Source organism: Ursus arctos, unplaced genomic scaffold (genome assembly GCF_023065955.2).
Source record: "Ursus arctos isolate Adak ecotype North America unplaced genomic scaffold, UrsArc2.0 scaffold_7, whole genome shotgun sequence".
NCBI classification, from domain to species: domain Eukaryota; kingdom Metazoa; phylum Chordata; class Mammalia; order Carnivora; family Ursidae; genus Ursus; species Ursus arctos.
The window spans coordinates 30,018,358-30,031,519 of NW_026623089.1; the positions used below are offsets into that span (position 1 = coordinate 30,018,358).

The 13,162-nt window shown below is 54.7% G+C and overlaps 1 protein-coding gene across 1 annotated transcript in view; it reads left to right on the forward strand.

Moving 5' to 3' along the window:
• Positions 1 to 13,162, forward strand: part of SLIT1 (slit guidance ligand 1) — a 161,640-nt gene that overhangs the window by 143,715 nt on the left and 4,763 nt on the right. The window contains exons 26-32 of the mRNA XM_057308774.1: positions 2,961 to 3,124; positions 4,795 to 4,919; positions 5,198 to 5,295; positions 7,969 to 8,108; positions 8,226 to 8,319; positions 10,962 to 11,099; positions 12,446 to 12,683. Coding sequence (XP_057164757.1) covers positions 2,961 to 3,124; positions 4,795 to 4,919; positions 5,198 to 5,295; positions 7,969 to 8,108; positions 8,226 to 8,319; positions 10,962 to 11,099; positions 12,446 to 12,683 — 997 coding nt within the window. The remainder of the gene's footprint in view (positions 1 to 2,960; positions 3,125 to 4,794; positions 4,920 to 5,197; positions 5,296 to 7,968; positions 8,109 to 8,225; positions 8,320 to 10,961; positions 11,100 to 12,445; positions 12,684 to 13,162) is intronic.

A 13,162-nucleotide genomic window follows, 5' to 3' on the forward strand; every position in this document is an offset into this window, starting at 1 on the left:
CATTGGCTGTAGAGATTACTTATAAATCATAAAAAATCTTTTAAAAACGGGAGCTTGCTTCTCCCTCTCCCTCTGCCACTCCCCCTGCTCGTGTTCTCTCTGTCAAATAGATGAATAAAATCTTTAAAAAAAATCTTCAAAAAAAGATTTGAGGTGCACATTTGCTGCCATTTGTGGGGGGACGACGGGGGAATTGGCATTGTGACCATCCTGACCTGTCAAGGTCCCCACATTCACAGTGGCCTCAGTCTCTGGGGCATTTTCTCTAAATGAGCTACAGGACTGGAGGAAGAAGTCATTCATGATAAACTTTAAGCTCATGGCTCATTACCAGACCACACTCCTGCAGTGCACTACAAAAAAAGATTTTAAAATAAAGTCTGTATTTACATTTTGAATACCATAATCACATTACCTTACACTTTGTATGTTAAAAATATTAATCTGGTTAATGTAAACATTTTAAATTTAGCACAATTTTTGTATTCCTGTTATTTACAAAAAGTCTTTTTTTTTTTTTTCTTTTTAAACACACTGTAGCCTCAAAAAACCAAAGCCTCTGAGCTCCCTCTACCTCTGAGCAGCCCTGGCACTGTTCAGTGGAGAAAGGTATCACCCCCTGTCCCGTTAGCCAGGATAGATGCTGTCAGCAGATCAGGACAGAAAAACTTAAATACATGTCGAGGTTGAACTAGCCGCCTTTTCCACGCTGCATTATTCCCGTGGTGCCCATTCTAGGTTATGTGTGCTTGTCCTTCTGCCCGCCTCCAGATTGCAGGCTCTTTATCGAGTCATAAAGTGAGCCCCAGAGAGGCGCCGTGGCTGCTCCAGGTCAGCGGGCAGGGAGCAGCTGCGCTGGGGCCCGAGGCCAAGGCTTGCACGGCCGCCTTGTAAGACTGTGCAGTCATCAGCAGGGCTATTTTGGGGATTCCTGCTCAGAGTTGCTGCTGCTTTCATCAGATTGAGCACACCTCGGGGGAGCCACTTCCTCTCTATTGCCCAGAAACAGGTGGAAAAGGGCAGGGCAGCTGTTTGTTACTTAATAAACGCGCCCATTCTCATTCTCATCACATAGCCTTATATTTGCAAAATCGTGTTGATATAAGTGAATGCCGGGCGGAGGCTCTGATTTTTCCCTTTGCTGGCGGAGGAGCTCCCGCCCGCCCGTCTCTAACCCTCCCTGAAAGAGTGTGGCGGCTGTGTTGGCCTGGGGTGGGAGGGAGCAGGGCTGGCCTGACGCTGCCGTGAGCGCGAGCGGATACGACCTTGTTGTGGAGGGCAGCTCTGAGCATCCCGCGTGCGCTTCCTCTGGGACCTGACGCCTACTTCTAGGCACCTGTTCTAGAGAAATGCTCACACTACAAGAGCGTTCACTGCCGTTGGAAACAACCGGAATGTCTGGCGATCGGGAAATCGCTCAGTAAGCTATGAGATTGCCATTGTTTGGGATGCTGTGAAGCACTTTGACACAATGAGGTGGACCCCTTTATGCTGACCTGGAAAGAGCTCCAAGACGTGCCACCTAGTGACAAGAAGCTGCTTGGTAATGATGTGCAGGAAGCGGGTAGAATTTGTGAAGAGCCCTGGGTGTTGGGGGATGGGCATTAAGGAGGGCATGTGGTGTAGTGAGCACCCGGTGTTCTATAAGACTGACGACCTGTACCTCTGAAACCAATAATACACTATATGTTAATTAATTGAATTAAAATAATTTTTTTAAAAAGAGCTCTAGGTGTAACTATGGGAGAGACCAGAAAGCTACACTCCTGGGCGTGGTGACCGTGTGACCACGGGTCCTTCTGTGGTTGATAGCGACACTGGCGGCAGCCTTTCTCTGTAACGTGGACGAACGTATTGTAGTTTCTTTCTATTACAAACAAGGCTGTGATCAGTACCACTGCGCAGAGGTCTTCACACACCTGTGCAGGTGTAGCTGTGAGAGAAACTTCCAGAAACAGAATCGCTAGGTCAAAAGGCCACTGCATGGGTGATTGGATCGATATCACAAAACTCCCCTCTGCCGGGGCCCTACCGTTTTGCTGTCCCATCAGTCATAGGAACGGGCCTTTTGAAAAAAATTAAGGTGACATTTGCCTAAGATAAAATTAACCATTTTCATGTGTACGATTCAGTGGCATTTAGTATGTTCTCCACATCATGTGAGGTGGAGGCTTTTGTTTGCAGTATTTGAAAATGGTTTACAACAAGAAAGCATTCATGTGCTCCTTGTTTAATTAAAAATGAAAAAAAAAATAAGAGTACGGGCTTCAGAGTCAGACAGCCCTGGGTGTGGAGCTAGGGGCTGCCCTTCGCTAGTTGTGGGACCCCAGGGAAATTACTGAGTCCACGTGAGGCTTGTTCCCACTGTCGGAGACGGAGAAGAAAGCTTACACCGTGGGGCTAATGAGAAGATTCGATGTCGTGGGAAAGCAGCTGGTTCATCCCAGCAGTAACTGGTGGCCCCTACCCGCCATGCACTCTGGAGGCAATGCACTGATCAGCCCTGGCCTCAACAGCTCCGGTTCAAATCCCACCGCCCCCCTTTCTCTGCGCAATCTTAGGCAAGTGCTCAACCTTTCTGAGCCTGTTTGAGCGGTGCAATGGGGAGAGCAGGCTGTGGGGACGACTAAGAAGATAACACATAAGGGGCGCCTGGGTGGCCCCGTAGGTTAAGCATCTGCCTTCAGCTCGGGTCATGATCCCGGGGTCCTGGGGTGGAGCCCCGCATCGGGCTCCCTGCTCAGCGGGGAGTCTCTCTGTCAAATACAGAAATGACATCTTAAAAGAAGAAGAAGGTAACACGTAGGAAGTGCCTGAGCAGCACCGGCTGAGCAGGAAAGGCTCATCGCAGGCGCTGTTGGGGTTTTCGCCAGCCCCTGGCTGAGTGCCCGGCAGCCTCAGCGCCTAGGGCGTAAAGGACCCCATTACGGATGACTGCTGCTCTCTGCTCTCTGATGCAGGGCCATCGGTGCCAACCCTCTGTACTGTGACTGCCACCTCCGCTGGCTGTCTGGCTGGGTGAAGACAGGCTACAAGGAACCGGGCATCGCCCGCTGTGCGGGGCCCCCAGACATGGAGGGCAAGCTGCTCCTCACCACGCCTGCCAAGAAGTTTGAATGCCAAGGTGAGCCCCGGAGCACGAGAACAGGGGCAGCGGCGGGGGGGGGCTTGTCTAGGTACAGGGTTGCGTCCCCGCTGCCTGCTGCCAGGGGCTCACAGGACCTGCCTAATCCTGGCAGGGCCTTCCAGGGACTCCTGTGTCCCTGTGGTGACCGGCAGCGTGGTGGGGTAGCAGAGGGGGGGTCGGCGACAGGAATAAAGCACCTGCTGCTCGTTAGTGTGGCCAACTTCCAGTCCTGACGTACAGCGAACGAACGAGAAAAGCCAGGCAGAACATCTCAGGCTGTGAGGGCCTTAATCCCTCCCTGGGGTTACGTAAAGAAAATAAAAACAGCAGCAGCGTTTCTGGACGCTCCCAGCCTCTCAGCAGCGGGAGTGCTCCGGCCTCCCTTTGGTAGGAATTGCGCGCAGCAATGAGCCGCCACTCTCCTGACATCTGCAGAAGCACAGGGCCTGGGTGCACGCTTTGCTCTGAAGCTGCCCCACCCGCGGCGTCTGTAAATACTCCTTCAGAGGTTCACTGACTGACTGACTGAGGGCCCGGGAGCCCAGCTGAGCTGAGGGAGGAGGCCGAGGGCTGCCCCAGGTCCAGCCGTGTGTGCCGGGGGCCGCTGGGGGCCTAGCCCCGGCCCTCTGCAAGCTCACAGGCCTCCGCGGGAAATGAAACCCACAGCCCCAGGTCAATGGCCACGTGGCGTGAAGGATGCGGTCACGGGGCTGACAGTGTAGAGGGTCCTGACCTGTGGCTTGGCTGTTGGGAGCAAAACATTGGCTTGGCATTTATTTAATGGGGTGGGGCGGGTATTGGTGAATTAAAAAAAAATTGTTTTTAATTGAAGTAGAACATGGGCAACAGCACGGTACACAGATCATAAGTGAGGGGCTGGCTGAGTTTTCACAGACAACACACCAGGGAACTAGCCCCAGAAGGAGCAGCAGAATCCCAGCGTACCCGGGAACCTGCCCATGCTTCCCTCCAGTCATTACTGAAAAGTGTTTCTCTTAATGCTCACGCCTCTTCAGCAGGACCGATATTTCTCCATTTCTAGAAGGAGTCCTAGGTGCAAACCTGAGTTTACTGGCTGGGTTTTCTATTCATTCTTGTGAGGGCCGCGTCCCGCACAGGTGGTGCCCCAGGCAGCCAGCAGCTGGCTCCGCGCCCACCTCCAGGTTCAGGAAAGAGGGGCTGGAGGAGGTCTTGCCTGTGGTGACAGGAAAGGTCCTTCCCCATTCAGCCTGGGAGACAAACAACTTGAAGGCAAAAGGATTTTTTCCTCCTAAGCTGGGCCCCTCACAGAGCCGTGTCCCCTCCCTGCTGAGGTGGCCGCCCGCGGTCTCCTGCTCACTGTGACAGGGCTGGGGTGGGAGCCAGAGCCCACCTAACAGTGATTGCGATGCCCTCGCACCGACGGCTCTGCCCTGACCACCGCGTGGGGGCTCCGTGGGCGCCTACACCCGGCCATTTCGTGCTTTTCAATTAGCTTATTTAGTCCTTAAGGCCCCTGAGGCAGGTGCTGTTATTAACCTCACTTTACAGAGGCCGGTGCGGAGGCCAGGGTGGAGGCTGAGAAAGGAAGGCCCAAAATCTCCCTGGGGAGAGGACCTCCACCACTCTCCTTGAGCGCTATCCTGCCCTTCTCTCCCCTCTGCCCTAATGCTTCCCCCCCGCCTCAGGTCCCCCCACCCTGGCTGTCCAGGCCAAGTGTGATCCCTGCTTGTCCAGCCCGTGCCAGAACCAGGGCACCTGCCATAACGACCCCCTTGAAGTGTACAGGTGTGCCTGCTCCAGCAGCTATAAGGTGAGTGGAGGCTGGGCCGGGGGGGCCGGGGGGGCTGCCCTTTCCGGGTAAGGTGGGGTTGGGCTGCCTTGTTCACCGCTTTGCCCATACTGCCCAGGACAGGCGCATGAGGGAATGTTTAATCAATGACCCAGCATGTGAATGAGTGAATGAATGAATGAATGAACAGGCAACCCCCGGGCCAGGAAGGCATGCTGCTGGGGGGGCGGGCTGTCTCTGTTGGCTCACCCCAATCCCTGGGTCTCTCTGAGGTCCTCATCACTCACTCTGCCCCCCAGGGCCGAAACTGCGAGGTGTCCCTGGACAGCTGTTCCAGCAGCCCCTGTGGCAACGGCGGGACCTGCCGCCCACAGGAGGGCGAGGATACTGGGTTCATGTGAGTTGCCTGGAGGGGCTGCAACCTGGTGGGTGGGGTGCTGACGGGTCTAGCACCCAAGCCTTGGTGCCTCCTTCCTCCAAGTGAGATGGCCCCGGTCTCCCTGTGTTGTAGGAGGAGGTGGGGCTGTGCTGGGGAGCAGCAGGCACTCACTAGAGACCCCTCCATGCCTACCCAGGCCAGACCCCGGTTGCCGGAAGAGATGGGGGCCTGCAGAGTCTCACAGCAGCAGGTGGGGCTGGGGCTGGGAGCTGCGCTGCCCACTCCTGCTCTAGGCCTCTCCCTGCTCGGGCCAGGGGCCAGAGGGTCTTCTGACGGCCCTGGCAATCCATGGTCAGGGGCATATGCGGTGGCAGTGCTAAGGGGCAGTCTGGGGGTGTTTTAAACACCTTTAATCTCCACTAACTCCCAAGGCTGCAATTGGAAGTCCAGCATCTGCTTGCCATGCCCATGCTGCCTGAAGGCAAGGCCCCTAGCCAGCTCCTTGGTATCAAGCAGCCCCCAGCACAGGTGGGGAGGCCTTCCCAGAGGTGGGAGCAAGTCCCAGGCACGCCATCGGGGGCCTCCCCCACGTGGTCTCCCCCATGTGCCACACTGATCACACCTGGGCAGCCGTTGCCCACCTCACCTTGGACTCCATGAAGGGCCAGCCCTCCCAACTCCTGTCTGATCTTCCCACGCAAGCCCCCCCACTGATTTCCCCCAGGACCCCTCGATGAGCCCCCCACCTTCCCAGAACTCTCCTGGACCCAGAGTTTTTCCGAGGAATATACAGTATTTAGTTGCTGAAAATAAACTGCCAAACAAATTTGCTCTTTGGAAAACGATGTTGAATCTACTTAGCAGAAACGGCCAAACATGTCTCTGCAAAGCCAAACCGTCAGATGTAAAAAATAAAACACTAAACAGCCTCTCGCAGGTCGTCACAGGCTCCGTCCTCCTCTGGGTTTTGGCGGCCGCACCATCCAGCCCCCTCCTCCTCCGCTACAGTCTGGGGAGGGGGGGCACTCTATGGAGCTTGGGGGGCTGCGAGGACCCTTCGGAAATGCCTGCTAGGCAGAGGGCGGGTGCAGCTGGGGTCGCCCCCTCTCAGCTGGAGGCGGGCCCTGAAACTGCGCCTCACACCTTTTTGCTTGCTTACCTGCGCCGAACAGGTGTTTTAAACTACATCCCCTCTTGCACATTCTCAGAGTGACAGCATTTGTCAGTGTAGATTGAACTTTTATTGCAAAGGAGGTAATTTCCAGGATATTGTAAATATTAACATTTAAAAATAAAACTATCTAGTTCTATCTTTCCAATGAGATCCAAATAGCACAGCAACTTGATACCATTTTAAAAAATCGAACCAAGCTCCTGTTTAACAGCTTAAACATTTTACCTCATTCTTTTTCTCCCCGAACTAGCATTTCCATTTTACTCCTCACCCCCACCTCCATTTCTCTTCCAAAGTCTGTGTTCTGATGCTAGAGTCTGCTCTTGAGCCCGCTGCCATGCTTCCCTGCCACCAACGTGGGGATGTAAGCTTACAGACTTTTTTTATTTCTTGTCACCATAAACCTCTGATGAAAAAGTTTCTTTTGCAGAGTTGTCATTACAATTGTCAATAATATACAACTGATCAGAACAAAACTCTACCACAAAACTTTATTGATAATTATTACGCATGAAAGTAAAATGTTACTAGACTCTTGAGCTAGGTGGAGCTTTTGTATGTGCTATCCTCCTAACGGGTTCCTGTGTCCCAGGGTGGATGTGAGAGCGAGAGAAGGCTCAGCATCCAGGATGGTCCTTTTTAAAAATCTATGTATACAGTTAGAAAGGCTGAGAAAGTTTGTGCATATAAGTCATTGGGATTAGAGATTTTATTGTAACGTGTCACTCAGTTATTTGAAACCCTTCGAGTTTATATGCCAAAAACCCCAGATTCATCTGTCATCGAAAGTTACTCGTAATGCTCTACCAGCTGACCATTCCATGAGGTCTTCCTTCAATGATTAATACTCAGAACTGGAACCTCTTGCAAAAGCATTTGTCTGGTCACTTTGGAAAACTCTCCATTCCTAATTGTCCCTTTATTTGGTGCCCGAGGGCTTTAGGCTCCAGGCACGTCCCACCTTGCACTCAGGCTGGGAGAGGTGTGTGCGCCTTCCTGAGGCTCTGGGGTAGGTCTGTTCGGGGAAGTGTTTGTGCAGAACTTGAAGATCTGGAAATTAATCTCTCAGAGCTCTCTGACCCACCCATCACTTGGAAGACCCCAGGTGCCCCCTGGGGAAGGTGTAGCCGGAAGAAGACCACGGATTTCCAGGACCCTCCACGAGCTGGCTCCTGTTCCCCCCCCCCCCAGCCCTGTTCTCGCCCCATCCCTGATCTATGAGCGAAGTGTCCTCGGCCTCTGTCTACCCTCCCCAGCCTCCGTGTGGCACCATCCTGCTACTCCCCAGCTCTCGTCTGGTTGCCTGTCTCCTCGTTGTCTCCCCAACTAGACTGTGAGTGAGCCCCCAGAGTGCAGGGCGGTCTTATATACTCAAACCCTGGCACCTAGCAAGGGCCTGGCCTGGAGGAAGGACCAGAGCTCTGGGATAGTGACAGTCGCCGGCGGACACAGGCTCCCACCAGTGTCTCAGGAAGGCTGCTGCCCTGGCCCAGGCCCACCTGCCTCTCTACCCTCAGGTGTTCCTGTCCCACCGGCTTTGAAGGACCAACCTGTGAGGTGAATACGGACGACTGTGTGGAGCACACCTGTGCCAACGGGGGTGTCTGTGTGGACGGCGTGGGCAACTACAGCTGCCGGTGCCCCCTGCAGTACACGGGTAAGTGTAGGGGGTTCGTGCCCTGGCCCTCCCTCAGAGCCTGCAGGTTTCTGCTGGGCCAGCTGCCTGCCAGAGCGTGGGGGCAGCTTCTCTCCTTCCTCCTCGTTCTTTCCCCAGGAAGGGCCTGTGAGCAGCTGGTGGACTTCTGCTCCCCGGATCTGAACCCGTGTCAGCACGAGGCTCAGTGTGTGGGTACTCCAGATGGGCCCAGGTCAGTGCTGCCCGTTCTCAGGGCCAGACAAGGACATGGGCCTTGAAGTCCCCTCCCCTCTGCTCTCCCCATTCTGTTTCCTTTCTTGTCAAAAGTGGGTGGTCTTGGCTACAAAATGTTCCTGCGAGTCAGCGTGAGGACAGGGTAGTGGTGGGCGTAGCTTTGGTCGGCCAGACCTGGGTTTACAGCCTGACCCTGAAGGGTGCCTTGACTACTCTGAGCCTGTCTTCTCCTCTGCAAAGTGGGGACCCCTGTAGCTTCCTCCTGGGGTGGTGGTGAGGGTCAGATGAGCAAATGCATGAAAAGTGCTTTGCTCCAAGTCCGACATCTGGTAGGTGCTCCATAAAGGGCCCTTATCTTTCCAGATCCACAGTTCTCCTCCCGTCACAAAATGCACAAAACTCTGAAAACCAAAAGCCCGTTTGATAGTAAAATCTGGTCTGACCTGAACGTATTTGGTAACAAAATCTGACCCGCACTGTTACGAAGCTATTGGGTCACTGTTCTTGCCGTGTAGTGTGAACGTACGTAGATCTTGCTGCAGAAATGGGAACATGTTTAATTAAGGGGCTACCCCAGTTCCCACTGATGTGCTATGTAACGCTTTAGGCTTTGTATAACCTTTCCAAAATACCAGATTTCAGAATTGCAAAACCTGTCTGGCCCCAGGAGGTTTGGATAAGGGGTCATTCATTGACTGTTGTCACCATCTTTGTTACCGGCCTATAGGGAAGTGCACTGTCACCTGAAGACTACATGAAGGTCGTGGGCTTCTAAAATGTTTCCACCTGCAGCTTTGTAAACAGTGTCCTAGTTCTGGGACCCCCGTTTCACTGGTTAGGACAGCACAGGTGGTCAGGGTGGAGGCCTGTGACTGAGGGACCCAACCCCAGCCACTCAGGCCGGGGTGGGGAGGGGAGCCTCTCAGGGAGCCCACGGTCCAGCAGGAGCCGCCCGAGGACAATGGCAGGAAGCAGGAGACGGGGGTCCTGAGGCCCGATCTGAAACCGAGGAGTGCATGGGCGCCTCCACGCAAGGGCGGCAGAGATGCTGCACTTGGGTGACTGCTGGGGTGCGATGGGCGCGGTAGAGCAAGCAGCAGGGGCAGAGCAAGGGGAGTGCCTGCTGCTGGGGGGGGGGGGGAGGTGGAGGGGTGTGGACCTCGGGTGGTGGAAGAAAGCGGGACTGTCCCTCAGCCCTCACACCGGGCTGGCGCAGTCCCACACAGCACGGAAAGTGAGCGGACAGCGGCTGTGCAGTGCGCCTGTGCTCTCAACCGCCCCCCCCCCAGGGGCTGTGCCCGGCCCTCCGCAGGGGTCCAGTAGGCTCACTGAGAGCACGAGGGAGGGAGTAGATGCGAGTGAGTGAGCTACCGCAGCGCCCAGATCGCAGCTCAAGCCCCAGCAGTGGGTCATGATCCGTGGGGTGGGTCCGGATTAACATTAAAAACTAAAATAGAGGGCACCCGGGTCCAACTCTGGGTTTCAGCTCAGGTCGTGATCTCGGGGTCTGGACATCGAGCCCCGTGTTGGCTCAGCGCTCAGTGTGGAGTCTGCGTGTCCCTCTCCCTATGCTCCTCCCCCTGCTCGTGTGTGCTCTCATGAATAGATAAAATCCTTAAAAAAAAAAAAACCCTAAAATAGAGAAACTATCCAAGCATCATGCCATTTTATGTAGTAAGGAGAAATATTGTGGCATGAAACTGTCTTTAGGGGTGTGTGTGTGTGTGCCCGCGCACACACACATGCATATGTACGTATGTGTATGTATTCTTACTGGGTAGAAAAGTATTTCTTACAGCTTGAAAAACTGGGAATGAGTAAAAACATCCAGGCAGGAGCAGAGCACCTGCCAGCCAGGTTGTGTGACTGAGCTGCGGGGTTTGCAGTTTAGTTTGGAAGGGTTTCCAACAGGGATCACTTGATAACAGCCCGGAGGACTTCCTGGAGGAGGTGTGGTATTGGCTAGGTTGGACTGAGGCAGGGAGAGAGAAGGGGATGTTCCAGTGGAGACAGGTCTGACCACAGGGTGGGCCTGATGGAGGGGGAGCAGGACAGGGGCTTCTTGCAAGGCTGTGACTGAAAAGTAGGTGGAGTGTTCTCCTTAGTTGATAGGCAAATGGTTGATCTCTAGGTAACCAGTGCGGCACAGTGAGAGCTGGGAGCCTGGGGGCTGGCCTGGCATCCCTGAGTGGGGGCACTGACTTTGCAGGGAGAGGGCCAGGAGGCTGGTCCGGTGGAGTTGGGGAGGTTGGAGAAGAGAGCAAGTTGAGCCTTATGATTCAGGGTCTTGTTCTAGGGAGCAGCTGGACAGGTCAAGAGGGGCTGAAGTTTGGCCTTGGATGTGCTGTCAGTGGGCAGGGTGGGTCCTTTATGACAAGGTCCCCTTCTCGTGCCACTGGATGTCCAACCTCCCAGCCCAGAACCTGCCCCCACACAGAGGCCCACACAGGCTCCTTTTCCTGTACCAGAAAAGGGTCCCAGGACGTACTGGGGGGCAGCTTTCTCTCCAGGGCTCTGCTTGACCTCCCAGTTGTCCCATAGACGGATGGGCCTTGAGGTTCTCTGTCACACACACAGGCCCCAGACCCCACAGGCTCCTAAGTGAGGGACTGACTGCCCCCCACCCCATTCGCCTCCCAGGTGTGAGTGTGCACCAGGTTACGCAGGTGACAACTGCAGTGAGAACCAGGATGACTGCAGGGACCACCGCTGCCAGCACGGGGCCCAGTGTGTGGACGAAGTCAACAGCTACTCTTGCCTCTGTGCTGAGGGCTACAGGTGAGTGGCCCTGAGGCACCACGAGCGACTGAGGCCTCCTAGCTTCCAGCCCCAGAGCTGGCAGGAGCCCCCAAGCCCAGCTGGCAGGAGGGAGTAAGGGTCCTAGCCTGGAAGTTGGATCCTCGGGTTTTAACCGTGGCTATGCCATCCCCAGCTGTGTGACCTTGGGAAAGTCACCTAATCACTCGGCCATAAGCACGGGGCCCCGGAACTGTTTGGTGGAGGGAGGTGGGTACAGATTACTGGCCAGTGCCCAGTGAGCCTCTGAAGACACATCTGGCATAAAGGTCACTTATCTTCACAGCCTGACTTCTCTGAAAGGTTAGGGTGAGGGGTACCTGCCCTCCTTCTGGCCACCCACCTCCCATGCTCTGCTTTTTGTTTTGTTTTGGTTTTGGGTTTTTTTTTTCCAGTTTTATTGAGCTATAATTCACATGCCCTATAACTGACCCAGTTTCAGTATATAATTCAGTGGCTTGTAGTAGGTTACCAGAGTTGTGCATCCATTAACCATAATCAACATTTTCATTACTCCAGAAAGAAACTCCATACCTCTTATCTGTCACCCCCCACCCCAAGTTCCACTCCAGGCAACCGGTAATCTAATACTTGTGTCTGTAGAGTTGCTTATCCAGGATACTTCCTAGAAATGGACTCACACGACCTGTGGTCCTCTGTGACCCGCGTCCTGCACTCAGCGTCATGTTTTTGGGTTTCATCCCTGTGGCAGCATGCATTAGAACCTCATTCCTTTTTGTGGCCAAATAATATTCCATCGTGTGGACAGACCGCGTTGTGCACCCACCCACCCGCTGAGAGACCTCTGAGTTGCTTCCGCTCTCGGCTGCTGTGCCTACTGGTGCTGCGGCCATAGCGTGGGTCAGAGCCCCCTGCTGGTAGTCGTGTCCCCTTTTATTTCTTTAGTCATTTGGGTCTTCTCTCTTTTGCTTGGGTCTGTTTTCTTTTCCGTAAAATGGGCAATAGTAAAATTTGCTAGTGGACTTGACTGCCACAGCCACGGGTGCTTCCCCACCTTGAATCTGCACAAGATCTTGTTAGGAGGCGGATTCAAGTTTTCCATGTCTGACAGATGCCCAGAGGAGAGCGACGATGCTGGGATAGTGGACAGAGGACAGTGATGACCACACCTGTTTCTCCCCTGTTTCCAGTATCTTTCCGACTCCTAGTTCTCCGGGGAAACGTGCTCGTTAGGAGCATCTTCTGTTGCTGTAAGGATCCAGTTTCCCAAGATGTTCGGCGAATTTCTCTCCAGGACTGTGGAAAAGAAAGCTGTCCCCTTGCCCCTTCACCTGGCCTTCTCTGACCTGTATCTTTTCCCCTCTCAGCGGGCAGTTCTGTGAGGCCCCTCCCCGCCCTCCCACCCCCCGAAGCCCCTGCGAGGGGACTGAATGCCAGAACGGGGCCAACTGTGTCAACCAGGGCGGCGGGCCCGTGTGCCAGTGCCTCCCAGGCTTCGGCGGCCCCGAGTGCGAGAAGCTGCTCAGTGTCAACTTTGTGGATCGGGACACCTACTTGCAGTTCACGGACCTGCAGAACTGGCCCCGGGCCAACATCACACTGCAGGTGCGTGCCCAGGGTGCCCGGTCACAGAGGGGAGTCGGGCAGGTCAGAGCAGCGAAGGGCCTCCCTGCCTGGGAGAACGGGGAGGAGCCCGTGTTAATCAAAACTCTTTGGATGTGGGTCCAGCAGATGTGGAAAGGTTATTGGGTCACAAAAGCCATCTTTGATCGGGGAAAGAGGGAGGGGTGGAAGTGGTCTCGGGTGACTGGATCCTGTCCCGCCACCTGTCTCACCTGCCCCCCAGAGCCAGCCTCCCACGCTGCACACACTCCAGGGCCTGGGGCACGGCCGGAGCTGGCTCTGGGCTTCAGCTCTGGCCTCATATCCTCAGCCTCCTGGCCCCGGGGCCTTTATTTATCCATCTCACATCTGGAATTTCATCTCTGAACTCAGGTCGTGGAGGGCAAAAAGCACGTCCCACTTGAACGGTATTGTTTGCCAAACAGTCCTTGGGGAGGAGAAGGGGATGGTGCATCTCACGT